General features: G+C 35.5%; 1 protein-coding gene across 9 annotated transcripts in view; it reads right to left on the bottom strand.

Annotated features, from left to right (window-relative positions):
* The window catches only part of TANC2 (tetratricopeptide repeat, ankyrin repeat and coiled-coil containing 2), a 389,807-nt gene that overhangs the window by 110,896 nt on the left and 254,424 nt on the right, over window positions 1–24,487 (bottom strand). For all 9 annotated transcript variants that reach the window (XM_044744785.2, XM_044744786.2, XM_044744788.2 and 6 more), the window contains 2 exons: window positions 18,596–18,859; window positions 4,546–4,671 (listed from right to left, as the gene is read on the bottom strand). In XM_044744785.2, coding sequence (XP_044600720.1) covers window positions 4,546–4,671; window positions 18,596–18,859 — 390 coding nt within the window. The remainder of the gene's footprint in view (window positions 1–4,545; window positions 4,672–18,595; window positions 18,860–24,487) is intronic.

Here is a 24,487-nt window from a genome sequence, read left to right as displayed (position 1 = left end):
TTCACACCCAGGAACTAAACCCGGGCCACAGAAGCGGAGGGTTCCAAACTTTAACCACCGGGCCATGAGGGCTGGCCCTTGAGAAATAAGTTCTAATTAGGAATGTGTAATCTCTTTAAGCAGAACCGTGTGATTACGATTTGACATCAGGCAAGTTAGTCTTATCACTAACAATTTGTTGTTAATTTACCCCAAGTAGCTACTATTTGAAGTCATTATGCTACAGTTTTCTTTGTGTATTTTAGCTCCCCCTGGTTCTCTTTATGGATTCCATCCTAAGATTTATTACATTTATTCATAAAAATCAACAACTTCTTCTTTCCTTTTACTAGGCAGCAAACTTAGTTTCTGTCTCTGTGGGATAAGAGATTCCATTGAGACAGTCAGAAAGAGTGAGAGGTTTCAGGTGGATAATTTCTAGCAAAACTCCACATTAACATAATGGTTATTAAATTTTAAAAAATGGATCCCAAAATAATTTTAAAAACTTGAGTTAAAAACTTTAATAAGGTTTCAAATTAATATCTGTCAAGGACATAAGGCTTTGGGACTAGACAAGGCACTTGTGGTAGGTTAGCCAGCTCTATGTTCTGCACTAGTACACAATATTCTCTAACTATTTCATCATTAGAGCTCAAGCTCTTGGATGGTTGATAGCTAGTAATCTACTAACTTGCTGCAATGGGATCCTGGTCAGTGCACTTATGTGACCTACCCATTGTTGGGCTGGGTCTCTGGAAACATCAATTTTGGTATAACAGCTGTTCAAAACAGCTGTCTTGAAAAGTAAAAAAAAAAAAGCTTTTTACTAAGGAAGCAAATGTTAATGTTAATATCCCACTTGAAGATCCAAGTTCTAGCTCAGATATCACCCCAGCAACTTTGGCTTCAGTAGTCATAAGACTACCATTATGATCAAACAACTGAAGTTACTATTAAGGTGGTAACTGTTAAAAGAACTATGCCTGTACTCTTAAACCATGTTCAAGAACAACTTATAACCAATTCTCAAACTATACTTTTTTTGCATTTTGGGAAGCAGACTGTAATGGCATAAAACTTAACTTCAATTACAACAGTATCCTCTAAACCAGTGGTTCTTAAAATGTGATTTGGGGACCCCTCGGGGTTCTCAAGACACTTTCAGGGGGTCCACAAAGTGAAAACTGTTTTCCTAATACTAAGAGGTTATTTGTCTTTTTCCACTCTCATTCTCTTACAAGTATAAAGTGGAATTTTTCAGAGCTTACATGATGTTAATACATAATGGATCTACTATATTTTTTAAAAAATGAACAGATATTTTAACAATTTCTCAGTTTTAATTTCTAATATGTTAAAAAGTTACAATAACTATAACTCATATAAATACAAGGTTTTCAGGGTCCTCAATAATTATTTAAGTGTATAAAGGGGTCTTGGGACGAAGAAGTTTGAGAACCACTGCTCTAAACAGAATAGTGCAAGACTGTCTGTATGTAGTACCCAATAAATGCTTGCCAACTCTTTAGACATATATTCAAGGGATATTATTTCAGACAATCTCTATACTTGGAATCAGTCCATAAATTTAGATACACTGGATAGACTACAGAGTACATGACCATTAACTACCTTCTCTGAAGATCCAGGATCATTTAAAACCAAATTGTTATTAAAAAACTATTTGAGGGCCAGCCCTGGTGGCCTAGTGGTTAAGTTTGGTGTGCTCTGCTTCAGCTGCCCGAGTTCACTTCCTGGGTGTGGATTTACACCACTTGTCAGTGGCCATGCTGTGGCAGCGGCTCACAGACAAAAAAGAGGAAGACTGGCAACAGAAGTTAGCTCAGGGAGAATCTTCCTCAGCCAAAAAAACTCCCAAAAACAAAAAACTATTTCATAGGACTTGTTTGAGTAATATTTTAAAATATAGAAAGATATACCTCTAATGTAGAAAGATATCTCTAATGTATACTAAAAAAGGTTTTCAATTACTTTATTACTTTTTTAGGTAAAATTATTTTACTTCAACTATAACCAGAAGAAGAAAATGATATAAAACTGAAATATGACTGCAATTTGTATGTTCCTTTAAATAAAATTAGGAAGCATGATGTGACATGTTTTTTAAAAATTATGCCAAGAAAACAATATGATTCTATTTCTACAACAAACGGCAATGTTTTAGATATAATATACAAATCATAAATGCTTGACAAGCAGGTTTATAGAAACAGAAGGAAAATCTGTCCAAGTTTGCTTTCCTTTCTTATTAATGTGTTTTAAGTCATATCATAAGCCATAGAGTTCATTTGTAAACAGTAATCAAGATAACACGTTACTTTTTGAGGGAAGATTATTGTCCAGGGCCTCAAAGTTCTAAATTAAAGTATGCTAATTTTAGAAGGCAACATACTGCTTAGTAAACACTCAGTCCCTTATGGATTAATGCACTCATCTGGATGGCATGTTCTAACCATTTAGACTGCTAAAAGAAAAGCTCTTGAAAGAAAAGATAACTTTAAGGAATGGAAGCACTAATATCATACCACCTTTATCCATGGAAAAACTCTATCTTTAAATATTAATGTAAACAATAAGTTGAGACACTATCTGCAAGGGATATGAAATTAGTTTTGTTAGGAATGCATTATTCAGGCAGAGAGTTTCCTGAAGATTTAGGTATGCTTCAGAAAGATCTTTGGATGTACTTTGGTTTTACTGACTGTTTAAGCTGAAGTTCAATGCAATGGAAAAGATTTTTGTTGTATTCTAGATACAACTGATACATGTATGTAAACATCAAGCTCACCAGAATGCATTTGTTGAAGATCTTACTAAATCTTTAGATACTAGAAGCAGACATGTGCCATCCAGTACCAACAGAACCCAAAGTGGAGTTCTCAAAAACACACAGCTGAAATCTGTCAATTAATTTTCTTTTGTATGCAGAATAAAATTCATTATTCAATGACTAGCAATGCAGAAAATAAAATCAACAATGTCAGTATGTTTTTCAGTAATGAGATGCAAGGTGATGCCAATGTGGCAGATTTTCAACCAAATCTGAAGGTCTATGTAGATCAATAGCTGTGTCCAATCTTCCTCATTATGGCTATGCATTCTGGTCTCAGCACAAATCATTTATTTGGTCTTTTGACTAAATTTACTCGGGCTTTGGATATAATCAATCTACCAGCACTAAAGTATTGGTTGATATATTTCCACTTTCTGGGCTAGAAATACATGACTGCATATACTAAGCAACTAGTATATGGCTAACTGAAGAAACAGCAAGTAGGATGGATAGGATTGGGAACTAAAACTATGACTGAGACCATCCAGTCACTATTGTTGATGAGAGGTATGGTAATTGTAGCAACACAATCAATTATTTTATGCTCCTAGTTGCCTAGCCACCATTGAAAAAACTGTCAGCATAATGACTTTCAGAATTGACAGCAGGAATGTATGAATCCCTTCTTGTGTGAGTTATACATGTGGCACTATACAGATTAGAGCAGGACACAGGACAAGGGGTGAGGAGGAGAGCAAAGGAAAGATGAAAATTATCTATAAGATAAAATAAAAAATGCACTTGATGAAGTGGAGCTATGGTTACTAGATACTAGAGAAAGCAGACTACTTGTTAAGGCTATCAGAGAGTTTGGTTCATCTTGAGTAAATAAGAGGCACAAGCAGAGATACCAATAACTGATCTCTCAACTAGACTGGGTTACAACAAAATGACAATCTTTGTAAAGATCAGGTTCCTGATTGTAGAAGCATGTAGCATGCACAAAGAGTGTAAAGAAACAGATACCTGAGTGGGAAAAGGATAAAGGATAAGTTGCCAGGATAGGACTAGAAGCACTGTCTAAAACTCCAAGAAAATTAGAGTACTGCATGTCACTAGAAATGGCTACTGGAATGAAAATGAAATAAATTCTTTAGCAAAACACATGATTATCAGCACCAATTTCACCTGCAATATGACCAGGGCTAAAGTTGGTCAAAAATCACTTCTGAAATCCAAGACCTTAAAAAGGCTATTTCCCCCATCACATCAACCAACATTTTATATTTGTTTTCTTTCAGATTTCAAGGAATCAGTGCCTCCAACTGTTGGTAACTACAATGTCTTTCTATGATGAGTACAATGTATTTGTGTTTATCTGTCTCTTCTATGGTTACATGCTCACTTCTTTTTTTTTTTTTTTTGAGGAAGATTAGCCCTGAGCTAACATCTGCTGCCAATCCTCCTCTTCTTGCTGAGGAAGACTGGCCCTGAGCCATCTTCATTCATGCCCATCTTCCTCTTCTTTATATGTGGGACGCCTACCAGGCTTGCCATGCTGTGCCATGTCTGCACCCAGGATGCAAACCGGTGCCCGGGCCACTGAAGCGGAACATGCGAACTTCATTACTGCGTCACCGGGCCAGCCCCCATGCTCACTTTTAAGGAGGCTTAAATAAGTGTGGAAATTGGAAACAAAGGAACTTTTTGCCTATTGCTCATTTCCATTTGCCCTTGGGCATTCCCAGGAGCCCTCCTGTGGTTCTAACCTCTTAAATCCTGTTGCGCGCGAGCACCACCCATGCTCTGTCTTGGCATTCGAAGAGAAGTTCTCAGAGGTGTATGTCTCTGCTCATCCAGGTAAGCAAGGTCCTCCAAGTGGGCAGAGCTTGTGGCTGACAAGACAGAAGAGTTTAGTCACAATATGCAAGTTTAGAAAGCTTTCAGTTAGTCTGTATCTCTCAAACTTTGGAATCACAGGTTACTCCAGCAGATATATTTACCAAGAGTCTGTTGAACTCAAAGTCATCATCCATGTCTAGAACATATGTTAGGGAAACATGTCGAGAGTTATCTTCAGCTCCTTCATCACTAACAACTACCTGAGCTTACGGAGAGTATAGCAACAAGTTGGCAAACACATTAGTACCTGACAACAAAGATTATTAGTTTTTGCTTCTTTTGGGTCGCAAATCCATTTGTAGAACAAGATATAAACATCATTAGTAGAGAAATCTGTCTCAAATTATACTGAGCTGTAAGAAGAACATAAAGCACTTCCCTTTGTGGTAAAAAATGAAATCCGAAAACAATTTTTTGTGTGTGTATATGTATATATTGGAAAGGTGGGCACCTGGGAACTGACAAACACCATTTAGGGAACTGCCAAAGTCCATGAATTCCAAAGAACATTTTGTTGCTCTCTGAAGATAATTAAGTAATAACAGCCTCCCATTGCATCTAGAAATCCTTTAACCCCTAACCCAAGCACAAAGGGGAGAGAGAAAATGGCAGAAGATGGGGGGGAAAATGGGTACTGACTCTGCTGTATATTGAAAGCTGTTGTGTCCACTCAACAACGAACGAAAAAGTGAAGAAATCAAGAATCAGGAAGTACTGAAGACAAAATAGTTTTTAACAAAAAAGAAAAAAAAAATCCCAAACTTCTGTCAGAAAATGGTTACCTAGAGCTTATAAATTATTAATTAAACAATTAATTCAATTTGTTGCCAACTATGTAAGATCCTGTGCTGGGGGTTAGTTCCATCATTCAATGACAGTTACTATGAGAGCCAACTATGTGCTGGGCACTGCTCTTGGTGCCCTCCCTGGCTTAGTTGCCTTTTCCCTCTGGTGACTGTTTTGAGTGGATGAGAGGAAGTAAAGTGAGATCACTGTTTCTCGACTGCTGAGCTCCAATGAAGCACTGGCCATATCCCCAGTCAAGATAAGATACAAGCAACAATAAAATAAGGGGGATTATGCTAAGTGGCACAAACAATGTCATGAAGTGCTCTAGGAGCTGAAAAAGAGGGAGAAAAGATGGAGAACACAGGAGAGAGAGAGAGAGAGGAAGAGAGAATAAGAGAAAAGAAGTACAAGAGATCTGTGTTCCCCATATCCTCCAATTATTGCAACTGTCTTAGTTACTTGGGTCTATTGGAAACCCAGACAAAAGAAATTCATCCAAATTATAGATACAGTTTCTATAAGGAAATAAAAGTCTTTGAAAGCTAGTCTAGGTAGCTTAAACCAAGAAAAGGAAGTCAAGTGCCACATTACAAACCAGAGAGAGGAAGAGAATATCAGAGGAATAAAAAATAATCTTGATTTCCACATTCTGAAATTAAACTATCCAGAACAGATAACTATCTAATCTTTTATTTAAAAACAGTGGGACAATGACTCTTACACCATTTCCACTGGTATTCTAATGTAGTTCTGTGAATTAGTTCTTTCTCATGTTTAATATAATCTCTCCTGCTCTAACCAAAGTCTATTTTCTACTGTTTGGTTCTTTATCCATATGTGTGTAACTACCAAACAAAAGAAGGATCCACCAGAGGTCCCGTCCTCATATAGCCCTCCTTGGAGCTTAGAAATATTAGTATCGGCTGAGCACAGCCCCTTCACAGAGATCTGAGTTTCAGCTTTTCCTCCAACCTTCGACGGCTTAATAATTGCAACCTCTTCTCTTTGTCCCACAGGCTCAGAGGTGGTAGTTGCTTCCTACAGTTGTGAAGTCCACGATACCTCAGTGTTCTCTTTTTACCTTTTCAGTCCTTTAAAACCTAGTTAACGATTCTTAATATATCAAATTTTCTGTTAAAATAACTTTGGTTTCTCTCTCTTGGTTAGCCCCTGACTGATAAGAGGATAGAAAACAACTGAACAACAATCTCCTTCAATAGGTGACATTGATAATAAAGCAATATTACAGAATGCAGATGTGAAAGGAATCTTAAAGGTCATCTAGTCCAAAGGTCAGCAAACTAAGGCCTGAGGATGAAATGCGGCTTGCTGCCTAGTTTTTTTTTTTAATAGATATATATTTTTGTATGTGTGTGTGTGAGGAAGATTGGCCCTGAGCTAACATCTGTTGCCAATCCTCCTCTTTTTGCTTGAGGAGGATTGTTGCTGAGCTAACATCTGTGCCAATCTTCCTCTACTTTATGTGGGATGCCACCACAGCATGGCTTGATGAGCAGTGCTAGGTCCGGGCCCAGGATGTGAACCTACGAACCCCAGGCCGCGAAAGCAGAGAGCACGAACTTAACCATTACGCCACTGGTCCAGCCCCTTGCTGCCTATTTTTGTAAATGAACTTTTCTGTTTTTTCTTCTTCATCTCCCCAAAGCCCCCCCCCCAGGATATAGTTGTATATTCTAGTTGTAGGTCCTTCTAGTTCTGCTATGTGGGACACTGCCTCAGCATGGCTTGATGAGTGGTGCCAGGTCTGCACCCAGGATCCAAACCAGGCGAAACCCTGGGCCGCAGAAGTGGGGTGAATGAACTTAACCACTCAGCCATGGGGCCAGCCCCTCCTTCTTTCCCTTTTAAAGCTAAAAAGATTTAATTCCTTCTTAAAAGGCTTATTTTTCCATGTCTTGTTCATCTTTATCACTTTCCCACAATTCTCTGTTTTTTATAGCTTCAAAGAGCAGTAATCAAACTTGGGCGATAGAGCCCATGCTAATGCAAAGTATAGGTGCCCTGAATGTCATAGACTAATACATCTCTGCACTTCAAATATTTTCCACAGTAAGAAACAAAAGAAAAGAACAAACAAAAGCCTCAAATTTCTAATTGTTTTAATAAGAAAAATACTCATGAGGTACTTTTTAAGCGGATAAACTGAAGAGTAATATGAAAAGAAGATCAATGGCAATGAGAATGTTTTATTTACATTAAAACAAAATTTGAATGAAAGTTTAACAGCTGGATGAGTGATAGACATTTTTGGTTACCATTATGACAATACTAATGGCACAATTATATAATTTTAAAGCAAGGTTCTAGCAGAGTTTTTTAAATTATAATGGTTCTATGTGCCAACACTAAAATGGTTTGATATGTTTTAATAAAAGGAGAATGTATATTTCATTAATAGGCAGAATAGTATAGAAATATACAACATGGAGTGAAGCAAAAAGCTGTTTTGAAGAAGGAAAAGAGAAAAATAGCCTAGAGTCTTTCTTTTTTTATACATTATATCCATCCATGAATCTTTTAAAGATTAAACTAAGGGAGATCTATAATTTGAGTACAGATTTAAATTAAGTAGCAGTTATATAACCTATTTTAATTTCTTTGTATTAAAAAATCTCTGGCACAGCCACAGCCTTAGTCTCACATGTTCAACTTCTTATATTCAATGAAGAGCTGTTGGCAGCTTTCGTAAAACATAAATGTTCATTGTGAACTTTAAATTTTACTAAACCGAATTTACCACAGTAATTCCCAGGAAAATGAACAATTGTTCTATTGCCTTATTTCACAAAACTGAGAAATACAGCAAATATATTTTGGAATGAGCTCATTTCTCAATTTTGGACAGAAGACATTAGAAGAGAAGACAAATACTGTGATCACTGAGCTAAATGAATAGTTCATTCCTTCACAAATCCAAATACTTACAGGCAAACTGAACTAAGGAAAAGCAGTGATATTCAGTATCAATTGCAGTAGCTCTGAAGTCCTGATTCAGGGCTTAGACAGATCTGAAATCAGCCAATGGGGAACTATTGCTTTAACACAGACTGCAATTAAATTATGGTTAGTGTTACCTAAGTCTACTAAAACATTCATTCTTTTTCTTATTTTAGCAATTAATATCTCTGAATCTATCATTATTTATCAAATAATTCAAAATAATTTTTTACTGCCTTTGTTCCTTATTAAATCATTATTTTCCTTAATCCTATTTTCAGTTTCCCTCTGCTTCATCATTTTCAAAATTTTTGTCGCTTCAAGTACGTTATTTAAAGGCATATGAGACAAATATTGGAAAGATCAGTCAGGGACCTAAAATTCTGTTTGTTCTACTAATTGTATGTAATTGTACTCTCCTCATAGTCACTTGCAGCTTTTCCATTTGGAAACCACTTTCTGAGAAAAAGTCTTTGTCATACTTGGTGAAACATCTCACTCCGTCAAAATTTGCTCAGGCTGCACTTTCTCTGCTTCCCTGACTGATCCCCCAGTCAGAATTAATTGTTTCTCCCTTTCAGCAACCACATACATATATTGTTAATTAGAATTTGTGTTATTCAGCTAGTTGTTCACACGTCTGTCGTCCCTTTCTAGATTACAGTAGGTTCTTGAGGGCAAGAAACAATGTCTGATTTATCTTTGATAACCTGATTCCTTTAGAGTAAATCAGACTGCCCTGCACATAATGCCCAATATGGAATTGAACTCCAGACTAGTCCTACTTAGACATCTGGCTCTGTCCTAACCCTCCTCACCGCTCTGCTGAATGCTTAACAGACATCACTATGGAAATACGCTTGGCTCCAATGATGTTCACATAATCTTCCTTCAGCTGCTGCTGATCCCTATATTACTTTTTTCTATAACACATATCACTCATATCACTTTCTATCATAGCATACACATTACTTATTTATCACATTTATTTTACTTTCTCTAGCTAGAATGTAAGCTCCATGAGGGTGGGAATCTTTGTTTTATTTACTGATAATTCTTAAGTGTTTTGAACAATGCCTGGCGTATACAGCACATGCTCAATAAATGCTTGTCTAATGACTGAATAATTATATTTAACATACACTTTGCGTTTGGCTATATTTAAACAATCAATGAATAATAAATTAGGTTTGTCTTACTGGGTTATTTGAAAGCTAAGGATAAAGGAGGTGGCTATAGCAACAATGCCTTATATATCATCATCCCATAAAACACCAATGATAAATCTATAGGGACAGACATATTCCTACCTCATATTGCTACTTTTACTGTGAAACTGTACTGGCAATTTTTTTGAGATAAGTCCATCAAGTTAAATTAATACTATAATATTTAATGAATATGTTCCGGATACAAGTATAAGAGATTATTAGGTAAGTTGAACTGAATTGAAGAAATAGGAGAAACATATATAAAAAATTTTATGTGAAAAGAAAATGTTTTAAAAAGGAAACCCATAAAATCTGTGTCATTAAAAAGTCTTGTTTTCAGAGAATGAAGGAAGTGGAGAAGGGAGTATCTATTTTTTGACATCTCATCAGATTGGAACAGCTGACTCACGTATAGAACATTTAACTGACATACCTTTTTAAAGTCAAAATAACTTAATACACAAGTGAGCAGAAAAAAATCCAGCAGACAACATTTGGTACAAAACATTCCAGAGGCAATTCTATATTGAGTTTGGAACCAGTTTGAGTTGTTTCTTCTTCTATCAGTTGTCACTAATGCAAACAGAGTTTAGTAGCACAATTGTCATTCTGGCTGACCTGAGCAGGGAGCCTGGAACGACACTTCATGTTTGCTACAGCCTGGGCAAGAAGCCACTCTGTTGTCCTTAAACACCCTTGATTCATAAAGCCAAGATTCTGCCTGGTGAACAGCCCAGTTTTGATTTTCTGTAAAATTCTCATTCTGTTTGGATTCGTTTAACTCCCCCAAGATTCCCATTTCGCATTTACCTGTTTCTTAAGATCCTTGTCTTAGGAAAATGTGCAGCTCCAAACATTAACAAGTAGATGATGAGAGTTTACATTCTGACTTGTGTTGTTTGTATGTTTCCCTGACAGACTCTTCATTTTCACACAAAGCACTGAGGACAGCTGTTGCAAGCGAACATTTCCTGCTTCCCACTTCCCTTCAATTCATTGCCAATCTCATTTTAAGACATCAAGGGTGACCATAGACAGCCTACTCTGGTAATTTCTGCCATGCAACTGCAAGTCCACAAGGGTTCTCTACTTCCTTCCAACACAATAACTTCAAAAATAAATATGCAACAGTGATTTACCTTTTGAAAACAATAAAAGACATAGCTCTTATTTTTTCATATTTTAGAACTTTAAAGGTGTATAAACATCTAAATTTCTATTCAGAAAAATGAGCTACTCCAGGAAAACCCAAGCCTTGATGCTACAGACTGTCAAAACTCACCTTTAATCACTTCATTACTTGAGTTAGAAGTTTTTATGTTTTCAGTAAATAGAACTATCTTTGTATGTGGAATATGGAGCTTTTAACTGGTACATCTAACTACAGACTTGACTTGTTTGAGTCTTTATGTTTTTAAAAGTATACAGCTAAATCTAATTGACCAATATATTGACACTTAAATTAATCAGACTTCTATTTTAATAGTTAATAAAAAGCATGTTTCAAAAATTTCATTACATATATTTCTTCCATTTATGTTGTGCCTGAGTTAAAAGCACAGAAAAATTTTTTATAAAATAAACGACCATAAGCCTCTGCATATGTGCTGACTTCATTCCCTACAAGTAAAAATGTTACAAAAGCCATGTGTCCTTTCCATTCTTTTTAAAATCAAGGGTTTTATGGAATAACATAAACAGTTTTATTCAATCCAGCAGCAGCCTCAAGGATTTTAAATAATTCCTTGATAATTTCCTGGTCCTGCTAGATGTGGCCCTATAAAGATGCCAATGAGCTTGGGTGAAAGAGGGCACTTCTCTTTTCCAAGTGGGGAGAAGTCTATAACACAGCAAGGACCATTTAAACAATTATTCTCACAGGTTTTTTTTTTTAAGTGATGCAAATGGTACTTTCACATCATTATTCAACATTATTTAGTCTCTAAAATAAATACTTACGTTACTCATACTGAGCTAAAGTTAAAAAAGAGAAATTTAAAACCTATTTGAGGAGGCCTTTTATTATTGGCATTCATCATCCCCCCCAAGTGTTTATATGCCTAGAACAATTTAATAAATATAAATATACTGGATTTTTTCCCCCCTATTTCAAGCTCATCTCATATTTGAAATTCTCAATTCCTGTTCACCAAGGAGATCTGAGTATTTGATCTTCCCCAAGTTTGGGGAACCACTTCTATGTACACCTTAGAAAGTAAAGGAAAATATGTACATCTACAGCTAAAATGAGAAGAGAGGACCCTCCTGAGCTAAGAAAATTTATTTTAAAAAATGATTTAGATTTCTAATTATTTAAGCTACCAGAGGCTGTGATCTGATCAAATGTTTACACACATTATACAGTTAGCAGGGTAATTCTCTGTGAAGAGTAATTTTATTTCTCTACATCCTGGAAACATTTTCAACCTATAATCTATTAAATTTTGAAAACAATTGAGTCATTTGGTTTATAGCTCACTTTCCTGCCTTTTTGTGAGGATACTGAAACCATGGTTTCCAGATACAGAAAACAACCCAATACAAACTATTCTCTGACCTATGACTGACAAAATCCTATTCTCCAGCACAAATCTATCTGGCTTCTGACTATGCATTTACCTTTTACCCTTCCTTTGAGGAAGCATGATCAGGACTGCTTAAGAATCTGAAAATCTCTTTTAGCCAGAAACGCCAGTGTTAGGAGATGACCACTGTGATACGTGAAAAAATAATCAACAATTAACGTCTACAGGTACAACAATTTAGGCTAATATTATCTCTTTTATATTTTTTAACATGGGGGAGGGGCAGGAGAGGGAAAAGAAGAGGGGAGAAAGTATTAAAGTGTGTACAGGAAATATTTTCCAATACTTGAATTAGAACAAACTCCAGTAACAAAGAAAAACCACTGTTTTATAATACTTGACATAAACAGCATATTTTCTATCAAAAAGATAAGAAAAAGCATGGTCCATAAAAGAAAAATTTGATAAATTGATGTCATCAAAAATTTTGTGCTTCAAAATATATTAATAAGAAAAGTAAAAGATAAGCAACACACTGGGAGAAAATATTTTGCAAACACATCTCTGATAACAAGGTTTGTATCCTGAATATACAACAAAGTCTTACAACTCAATAAGAAGACAAACAACCCAATAAAAAAATGTGCAAAAGGTTTGAACAGATATTTCACCAAAGAAGATATGAATAGCTAATAAGCACACAAAATAAGGTCAATATCATTAGTCATTAGGAGAATGCAAATTAAAGCCACAACAAGATAACATTTCACACCTGCTAAAATAACTATAATAAGAGATAAGACAAATGGTAGAGAGGATGTGGAGAAACAGGAATCTCCATACATTGCAGGTGGGAAGGTTAAATGGTGTAGCCATTTTGGAAAACAGTTTGGGAATTTCTTAAAAAGTTAAACATAAATTTACCCTATGATCTAGTAATTCCACTCCCAGATATCTATTCAAGAGAAATGAAAACGTATGCCCACCCAAAGACTTGCACAGGAATGTTCATAGCAGCACTATTCACAATAGCCAAAAATTGGAGAAAACCTAAATGTCCATCAACTGGTGAACGGATAGATAAAGTGTGGTACAGCCACACAACAGAACACTATTTGTAATAAAAAGGAACAAATTTCAGATACATGCTAAGCAAAGAAGCCAGACATGAGAGACCACATATTGTATGACTCCATTTATATGAAATGTCCAGAAAAGGTAAATCTATAGAGATAGAAAGTATGATTAGTGGTTGCCTGGGCTGGGGTGGGAATGAAATTAACATTAAATTGACATGAGGAATCTTACAGGGATGATGAAAATTTTCTAAAACTGATTTATGCTGAAGGTTGCATAACTTGGTAAATATACTAAAGATTACTGAATTGGGTGAGTTACTTGGGTGAATTTTATGACATGTAAAACATGGCTCAATATACTGGTTTTAAAAAAAAGGATCAAGAAAATACACATAAAAACTTTTGCTTTGGGACTTTATCTAGGCTACCACTAAACTAAGGTGGCAATTAGAATCATTTCTGGCCATTTTGGGTACTTACCCTAGGTTTATGCTCTCAATAAATGGAACACTTTAAGTAAATTATCTATTTGTTGAAGTTATTAGGTTATTTTTAATCTACACTAAAAACAGGTATTTCTTCAAAGATCTAGTTACGTTGCTTAGGACTGCTATTTCTAAATCAAAAACAAGGAAAAATCCTTCTAGAAAGACAGGAGCTTATACATTTTTTTAAAGTGAGGTGTGATTTACCTACATAAAGTATATAAATCTTAAGTGTATAGCTCAATAAATTTTTATATATGTATATACCCAGACAACCACCATTCAGATCAAGATACAGCAGGCTTCCTTAAGTGATATTCCTGCCAAAGGTAACCACTACTTCAGTTCTATCACCATAGAAGTGCCATAGTTTTGTCTGTTTTTTCTGAGCTTTATATAAATATACATACTTCATACGATATGTACTCTCCATGGTGTCTGTAAGAGTAGTACAGACAATTTTTTCATCGTTGTATACAATTTATTTATCTGACTCTACTGTTGATGGGTATTTGGATGATTTTCAGCTTTCAGGTATTATGAATAAAACTCATATGAACATTCTTATATTTCTCTTTTAATGAACATAAGGACTTACTTTTGAAGGTCGTCCTACACAGGAGTCTAATTGCTTGGTTTTGTAGGTAACATGCATACAGCTTTATACACCTTTAATAGATCTCAACAAGCAGCTTTACAAAGTGATAGTACCAATTTATTAATATACACCCATCGGCACCATATGACAATTTCAACTGCATCACATCCTCACTAATACTCAGAATTCCCATTTTAACTTTTATTTGTGGGTATGGGTATAGTAGTATCTCATTGTCAAGAACTGTCAAGGATCCAATATTTTATCCTACTTCTAAGCTAACACGCCTGGATGCTGGAAGAAGAAATTAGACATCTAGGTCAGAGATGAAAGACAGTTTATTTCTCAGAGGAATAGCAGTAGCCAGAGTATCAACATTTGTGCCAGTTCTCTGAGCCCCAACTCCCATAGGGCAATACAAAAAGGGTTGGTGATACCTGCACATGGAGATGGCTGCATTACAAGAGAGGCATCTGCCGATAGATTAGTTTGCATTTCTAGGATTTTATATAAATGGAATCATATAGTATGTACTCTTTTTTTATCTGGCTTCTTTCACTCAGCATAACTATCCTGAGATTCATATATGTTGTTGCAGTACAACAGTTCATTTCTTTTTATCGCTGGGTAGTATCCATTGTAAGGACAGACTATCATTTGTTTATCCACTCACCTGTTGATGGGCATTTGGGATGTTCACAATTTTTGGCTATTACAAATAAAGCTGCTATGATGATTCGTGCACATCTTTGTAAGAACATACGTATTTTTAAAGATTTTATTTTTCCTTTTTCTCCCCAAAGCCCCCCGATACATAGCTGCATATTTTTAGTTGTGGGTCCTTCTAGTTATGGCACGTGGGATGCCGCCTCAGCATGGCTTGATGAGCAGTGCCATGTCCATGCCCAGGATCCGAACCGGGGAAACCCTGGGCCGCCGAAGCAGAGCGTGCGAACTTAACTGCTCCAAGAACATGTTTTCATTTCTCTTGTATAAATCCTATCGATTTTTGACCTTACATGTTTCTAACATACATTATAGTCATATAACGTATATTATATATTACACATATAATATGGATATTATATGTATAATAGATCTATTTAAAAAAATCATAAGTAATATTAACCTCTGGAGATAGGCATTAGGCAGAGAGGGGAGAGCGGCTTTTCCTTTTGTTTTTGTATTTTTTGTTTGAATTTGAATTTTTATTTGCTTTATATATTACGTAATATATATCAATCTTTAATTTGTAGAATATGTCAGCAGGAATCGCTGGGCAAGGAGATTATAGCTCATTCTTTTCGTTTGTTTTCTTCTTTGTATCTCCCTGTATTTAAAAAAAACTGATAAAAGTTATTTTTTAAGGTAAAAACAAGAAAAGTCTCTTAAGCCACTCTTTCAACTCTATTAATACAGCCTTTGACCTGGCAATTCATCCCCTATAATTTTGCACAATACCAGAAGCTTTTAACTATTTTCTCTAACTCCAGCCTTTCCTCCTTCAGTCTATCCCCTATGAATACACATCAGTCATTTTTCTTCTCTTTTCTTTTTTTTTTGGGGAGGAAGATTGTCGCTGAGCTAACATCTGTGCCAATTTTCCTCTACTTTATGTGGGATGCCACCATAGGGTGGCTCAGTGAATGCTGCTAGGTCTGTGCCTGGGATCTGAACCTGCGAACGCTGGGCCACCAAAGTGAGCACACAAACTTAACCACTACCCCACCGGGCTGGCCTCTACAGTCATTTTTCTAAACTGAAAATTTGATAATGTGGCTCCTGCTTATTCTGCTTTCTATCCACAAAATAAACCCAACACTCATCATCAGAGTACATAAGGTCCTTGGTATCACCTTTCAACATCATTTTCTACCATTCCTTTCTTGTACCCCAGGTTCTAGTCATGCAGAAATACCAATAATGTGCCAAGTTCTTTAACTTCTTGGTGCCTCCTTCCTCTTTTTTCTATTAGTCCTTCTGGTGAATTCTTATTCATCCTTCTCTATGATGTCTTTTATTCCTCTCTACTCTCACCCTTTGCACTCAGATGCTTCCTATTCTGTGTTCCTATGGAAATTTATAAATTACTGTATTATAGCATTTACCACATCGTAGCTGAGTATGTTACAAAAACAACAATGGATGTCAATTAAAATTCCCTCTTGTAATTCTAGATAAAATTCTTATCTTAATATTTGCTTCAGTGACTGTTCCAATTGATATGCAAAAACTTACTGAGGTACAACTGTAGCCACAATTATGTTGATGCCTATAAGTAGTAAAGTTGTTAAATGGCAGTTAGCAAAAAAGACACCATGAGAGGTAGTTTAGAAGCTCAAAAAATTCACAAACTGAATGACAATTCCCTGAAAGTTGATTACAATTTAAAAGATGTTATTAAATAACTAGAATATCAGCTCTTACAAGATAGAATTCTAAATAAACTGAAATCTTACAATCCATGTAATGGAAGAATGTACTCTTCACCTGATAAAATGTTGCTTGCTTAGTAAAATTGTTTTTTAACATATTTCCAATGATATTTTTATCTGGTGATTAAAATACCTGACATAGAAACCTGCGTTCTATTCTCTGCAGTAGAATTACACAATTTATTCAATATGTATTGGTTAGAGAAATAATTGATGACATTGATACTTTCAGAATTGGCCTTATACCAATTTCTGGAAAACAATAGTGTTAGAAAGCTTTAGAGACAGTGAGGGAAGAATCATATCTGGCTAATTAGTCCTGGAGAACTCTTTGTAAACCCTAAGGTTAGTATTTGCATAGTGTAAAATAATAAATCCCTATAGACATTTATGCTCAAGAACGGCACAGTATTTTATAATCTCCTCAGCAAACTAAAAAGAAGACAAGAGAACCTCATACCTCTATCTCCTACTAAGTGCTCACCTCCCTTTTCAAATAATAGAGCCAGAATTTTCTTAGAAATCACTGCAGCTCAGTTAGCAAGTAAATTGGGATGTACCATTAAAGCTGGTAGCTATATTTCCCCATTTTTATATAGGCAAGGATTTAAATGCTTCTCTTCTGGAAAGACTGAATTTGCCTAGCACTTTCTCATAAGTTATAGCATTCTAGGATTCAAATATGACATCATGGTTAGGGATCAACATATTTAACAGAAACTAGGAGAGAAAATTTTCTGTCACTCTATGAAAGTGAATAATCTTGAAAAATTAATACTAAAATCTTATGCAGTTACTGATCTTCCAGATGAGCCATTCTCTCCATAATCACATCTGATGACAGATGCTGATGATCTCCCAGAAGACAGAAAAAGATTAATGGTTTAGAAAAGGTACAAAAGGAAAATGGGAAAGGCAAGAAGCATCACACTATTATCTGCATAACATAAATAGTTACATCTGGGAAATAAGTGCTCTTGACTACAATAAGAACTTTCTTATCTTGCATCAGTGAGATAAACCTATGCATGAACAAAACTATTCACCAGGCAAGTAAGAAAGACAAACATAACTTTGATTTTGTAGTATGGATGAAGTCCAGATGATGATACATTTTGAAAATGTGAGAATGCTCAACTATTCTCCCAAAGGTCCTGGTCTGAATTATTAAATAGCAACTTAGCTGTATAAAAAATATCCCTTGACATCAATTCTGAACAGCTGCTAAAGAATAATGGCTCCATCCTCCAGCCACTTAACTTTCTGTATCATTTCTTTATGACTAAAACTGCTAGAGGTTGTCTGAGTTGTTCTTTAGCAGTGCAGGGACCTGGTGATCCTTCTACGATAAGATAGCCAGGATACTGTGAAAATATTGAGCTCTTGGAATAGGGACGTTGAATTGTTGCCTGCCTGCCACTCCTTCAAACTATGGATGATGATTTCTGCTAATACAAATTCTACTGAAATAATGCTTCAATTTAATAATGTTTTTTAAAACTAAAGTTTTTAAAAACTAAAATCTCCAACTGAAATCCTTTCAAAGACTTCTGATGTGAGAAAAAAAGACTTTTTTAGCAGCTTGAAAATATGCTTTATAGCTTCTGTTTCTGATTTTATGTGTGCTTTTATATTTTTGGGGAGCAGAACTAAACGATCACTTGAGGAACTCGAGCCTTCCCCTAGGTTAAAAAGATATGCCCATGTATAACACCCAAACACAAAAGAGTAGCTTAGTCAAAGGAAATGAATGGAAAATTTAAATACTATTAGAGTAGAATTTATTTTCATTTCAATGTATATGCTGGTAAAATGATCATTCTTTGAGAAACCTTACCTGCTACTGAATTTGGCCGTGGCATAAGATACAGAGGAATAGACTGTACCGATTGAGATAAAACTGTTTCCAAATTCCTGTCTGGGATCTTATTCAGACTATAGGTGGAAGCCGTCATGTTTTCATCTACTCGATACAAACAGGAATCCATGCTGGATTTTTGAGACTGCCAAGGCTTTAGGTTTCCTCCAGATCCTAATTCTTTACTGCTTTCCCCAACATATTTTGTGCGTTCCACGTTTTCAGAATAGCTTGTCAACGTAGCTGAAAAAAAGAGTGAAAAGAATTTTAAAAAACACAAAAAACCTGTTGACTAATCTGTTTACTACTGTACAAATTTGTGACTAGATTAGAATATTAGAAACATTATTTAAAAAAAATTACTTGATGATAATTTCATCTCCACCATAAAGTTTAAATAATTGAAACCAAAAAATACCTCTCTCTCACATATTTACTTTAACAACTTTATTTAAATGAACTAAACAAATTCATACATCGTTGCTAAAGTACCTACAACTGAGGCCGATCAATGCTAAAAATTTCAGAATTTCATCAAAAGGGAATTTATATAATTTTCATGGATTGCTGGAGAGCTCCAGAGGTCTCAAAAAGATCTATATACTCTTTTTATCCTGTATTTTCCCTCATTTAAATTTATTTCCTGGCCCTTTATATATAACAAAGAATTAGCAAAAATAAACAGTCCCTAAGCAGAAGGTACTACAGGAGAAAGAATCTATCCACATAAGGACACAATACAGGGCCATCTTGTACAGCTACCCTTTGTAGCTCTAACCCTATATACGTTGAATCTCTTAATGAAATCAAACAAAAACTGAAAAGGCATTAGAATTTTATCCAGTCTTACGACTAATTTTAAACAGGAAAATTTTCACCAACCCTAGAAACGGAAGGACTAAAAACATTAAAATCTAGATTATAAAAATCTTTGCAATAATTATAAAACAAGAACAAAAGATATCATGCCGGAAGAGTTTTTATGTTAGTTCATATTCTCCTTACATTTTAAATGTACCTACTGTTAAAAAAGAAGAGACCTAAGTTCATGAAGTAATTTCCATGATTCTTTTTAGTGAGGTTTTCTCTTTGGAAATTTAAATGGTGTTCTGGACTTTGTAGTAACAAGGGAAGATGATGAATTACAAAGAAAGACATCCTGGTTGCCTTCCAGCCTTGCTGGTCTTTACTATAAAATGTGCTCCTTGCATCTGAGAATTAAGTGCTGCCAACTGGTTTCTGTATCCTCACTGATATTAGGGAGCCCAGTTCCATGGCATCATCTCCCTGTTGTTGCCAACAACTTCATCAGAGAGCACAGGCAGCATTAGGCTTCTCAAAGATGCCAGTGCTCTCCACTCCCACTTAGCGATGAGCTATCCTTTTTATATATTGCTGGATTCAATTTGTTAGAATTTTGTTAAGGACTTTTATGTCTATGTTCATGAGAGACACTGGTCTGTAGTTTACTTTTCATGTAATGTCTCTGTCTGGTTTGGTCTTAGGGTGATGTCGGCCTCATGAAGTGTTCCTTTCACTTCAACTTTCTGGAGCAGTTTGTGCAGAAATAGTATTATTACTTCCTTCAATGTTTGGTAGAATTTACCTATCAAGGCATCTGGACTAAGTTTTCCTTGTGGTAAGGTTTTAAACAACAAATTCAATTTATATTTCACAGCTGTAAGGATCTTCAGGTAGGGGCTGGCCTTGTGGCCAAGTGGTTAAGTTGCGTGCTCTGCTTTGGTGGTCCAGGGTTTCACTTGTTTGGATCCTGGGCACGGACATGGCACCACTCATCAGGCCATGCTGAGGTGGCATCCCACATAGCACAACCAAAAGGATCTACAACTAGAATATACAACTATGTACTGGGGGGCTTTGTGGGGGAGGAGAAGAAGAAAAAAAAGAAGATTGGCAAGAGATGTTAACTCAGGTGCCAATCTTAAAAAAAAAAAATTAAAAAAAAGAAAGATGTTCAGGTTATCTCTTTGTTTTCAAATGAGCTTTGGTAGTTTGTTATTTTGAGGAATTTGTCCACTTCATCTAACTTGTCAAATGTATTGGCATAAAGTTGTTCATGACATTCCTTTATCATCCTTTTAATGTCTGTGGGGTCTGTAGTGATGTCCCTTTCTCATTCCTGATATTGGTAATTTCTATCTTCTTTTCTTCATGATTAATATGGCTAGAGGTTTATCAATGTTATTGATTTTCTCAAAGAACCAGCCTTCAGTTTCACTGATTTTCTCTACCATTTTCTATTTCATTTATTTCTGCTCTTTATTGTTTTTGTTTACTTTCTGTTTACTTTGGTTTGAATTTCTTCAAGTGAAAATACAGTTCCTGATACAATAACTTTCTTCTTTTCTAAAATAAGCATGTAATGCGATAAATTTCCTTATAAGGACTTCTTTAGCTGTGTTCCACAGATTTTGATCTTTTGTTTTCAGTATCATCCAATTAAAAATATTTTATAATTTCCCTTGTGCTTCTGTTATTTAGAAATGGATTTCTATAAGTATTTGTGAAATTTCCTATTTTTCTATTATTGGTTTCTAATTTAATCACATTGTGGTCAGAGAACACATTTTGATGGTTTGAGTCCATTTAAATTTATTGAGACTTGTTTTATGGACTAGAATATGGTTTATCTTGGTGAATCTTCTGTGTGCATCTAAAAATAATATGTACTCTGTTCTTGTCGGGTAGACTGTCCTATAAATAACAATTAGGTCAAGTTGGTTGATAGAATTGTTCAGGTCTTCTATATGCTAATTGATTTCCTACTCATTCTATATCAACTACTGAGAGATAAGTGCTGAAATCTCTAACTATGTTTGTGGATTTCTTCCATTTTTAAGCTCTAATATTAGGTGCATAAACATTCAGGATTGTTATTTCCTCTTGATGAAATGACTCATTTATCATTATGAAATGAGCTTCCTTTATATGTTATCATTCTTTGTTCTGAAATCTATTTTGATATTCTTCATTCCGAAATGGGTGGAGGAGGGAGATGATGAGCATACATTATGGGTTCCAGGACTAGTAGGAACAAGCAGGGACTTAATTTTCATTTACTAATCCTTTCTATGTCTTTTTGGGAGACTGCAACTGGCTACCCCTCTTTGAAGGATTGGATTTGGACCTCTCCCCTCAGAAAAGAATTGAGTATATCATATCATCATGTTCCCAGGTGAGACCAGATGCCAAAAGAGAGTACTATTGGATCTACATAGTGCCAAGAGTTGGACTGTATTTGATTTGCCACCCTAGATATACTCACCTGCCTGTTGTGTGGTTATAGTTGCCCACGCAGTGGTGTGAACTATTCCCATGGGTTGGAGCTGGGTCCTCTTATTAACACCCCTGCTCCAGACTGAGAGATTGGCTATAGTGGCTGCTCCTAGTCCTTTGTGTTGACATAGGTACAAGTCAACCAATGCCCTGCATGTTGCTGTATAGCCTCTCTCCTCTATCTTTGGATTTCCTTCTCGCCACTGAGACATGAGAAGCAGTAGGGCTACTGGATTTTTGCAACAGGAAGAGTGGGGGAAATAACATCTTATTAGGGCTAACACACCAATGTGAGAAAGGAACTAGCAGAAAAATCCCCTTCTAATTACTCCTTCCACAGTTCAGAAATATATGGTCTCTCTGAAGGCTTTCAGCAGGACCAAACAATCACCTCTGCCAGCTCTGTCATTCCTTATATTTGCTCTCCTTCCTTTCCTGTCTCACACCTCCTTTCCTTGACTCTTGCTTCCCTGAATTGTACTCCCTTAATAAAATGTTAGCATATAACCTTTTGTCTCTCAGGCTCTATTTTCTAAGGAACCTGGGCTAAGGCAGTACTGCTGGTAAAAATGTTGGGAACCATGGGCTAGATATTCTTAAAGCTAATTCAAACGTTCAAGTCATATTAAGTTATTATATCATTTTGGTATGTGGTCAAAACTATGCACTTTAATTAAAAATTCATTTAATATATTCAGTCTTTCAGTCATAAATAGCTCAATGGTTCCTAACCTTTTTGCCACCAAACACAATAGTGCAGCCTCTCCAGTGAGATTTTTATGGATTCCACAGCATATTTTATAATTATAAGTTCTAAATGTGTTTAGTGATAGTATATAGGTATATATTTGTCTTATGTGTGTATATGTCTGTGTTTGTTGTTTTTAAACATATATGCTTCTTATCCTAATTTCTAGAAACTGTCTCATTACTTTAAAATATATTTAAACATTTTTCTTTCAGTAAAATTTGAAATGTAATTTCACTTGGTATAAAGATGTGATGATTCAGCTGGCTTTATAATTCTTAGCTAGATGCTTGGAGTTCACATAGCTGCTAGGATCAGTATACTGAAAGCTAGGGAATGAGGACTCCCGTTTCTCAGAGGACTTGTCCACCTGTAAAATGTCTGTTATTTAACCCCTTGCCCTTTGGGGGTTTTTGTGTTGTGTCCCAACAAAAGTTTTTATCATTAGGTCCCAAATTAGAGTTGGCTAAGATGTACTTGTGTCTGTGTGGTTTTACCTGGTGTATATACTAGAAATATATCCCTTTTCTCCAGATAAACCATGAGCACAATCAGTAGGCTTCAAAGACTGGAACACTACACCTTTAAAGGTCTGAGAAGGTGGTAATGGGTTTCACTATCTACAATATTTCAAATAACTGATAAATAATATGTTTACTGGTGACTAGTTAACTAAAACAGCAAGTTTCTGTAAACTTAGCTAGAATTACCTGAAGGGGGAGAACATAAGTAATCTCACTTTGATTAGAGGTTTTGGCAGAAATGTTTGATAAATTAAAAATGAGAAACTACTGAATAATGAATAGAGTGATGCTGAAGATTTTTTTCAAAAATATGGGATCTATCAACAAAAATTATGAAAGTCTTGATTGGTGGTGGAAAACTGTGAGAAACTTTGAGTTATTTTGTGGCACAAAGACAATTATTCAGTGGCCTGTGGGTGCTGTTTTATTATTTAAATGCCAAATTTTTTAATGAGGAAGAGCTTTTATGGTCATGGTATTTAAAAGCAATGATAAAGAAGACATCTAGTTTTCCCAATGTGAGAAGAGCAGACGTCATTTTGCACTACTATTGTACTATTTGCATAAACCAAATGTGTTATTACACAGTTCACTTGTTTTTAAAAAATGAAGCCCAGAGTATTCTTTGCCCTTCTTTACTAGAGAGAAATGTACCTAGTCCCTGGCACATAGTATATGCTCAATAAATATCTGTTGAAAGAATGAATAAATTAGTTTTATTGAATGAATGCTCAACAGTCCAGAATCTTTCTGGGGCACAGAAAGAGTGTAAACAGACAACTCACATAAAATGCTAGAAGTAAAATTCTCTGGGTAAACATTCTCATTTAGGAATTTTGTGCATTTTTGCTCCATTGATGCTTTTCACAGAACTTGGTGACTTTTAGTTAATTGTGTTCACCTAGCTAGCCAATAAATTTTTATTGAGCAACTAGTATGTGTCAGGATACAGTGGTGAACAAGATAATTCCTAAGTCTTTAATCCCAGAAGAAGAACAATTCTGTGGGAAAAGAGGCCAGACATAGAAAAAATGAAGAATCACAAAATGGAATGCTATTTTTAATAACAACATGCTAATTTCTGCATACTAACCATTTTTATGGACGTATCCTATTTTACTCAACCATTCCTCTATGGTGAGACCTTACGACATAATTTAAGGTCAGCAAGGTGACTGAAGTATCAGAGCATACACTGATATTTGATCCATGTAGTTACTAAAAGTTTCAAAAGCCCAAAACCTATGCAGTCTATATGCCAAATAAGCTGGCCTACAGGAATTAAACACTCATATTTGCAAA

Source organism: Equus asinus, chromosome 13 (genome assembly GCF_041296235.1).
Source record: "Equus asinus isolate D_3611 breed Donkey chromosome 13, EquAss-T2T_v2, whole genome shotgun sequence".
Lineage (NCBI taxonomy): Eukaryota > Metazoa > Chordata > Mammalia > Perissodactyla > Equidae > Equus > Equus asinus.
The sequence above is the reverse complement of the archived record's forward strand: the minus strand, read 5'-3'. Positions and strand labels throughout refer to the sequence as shown.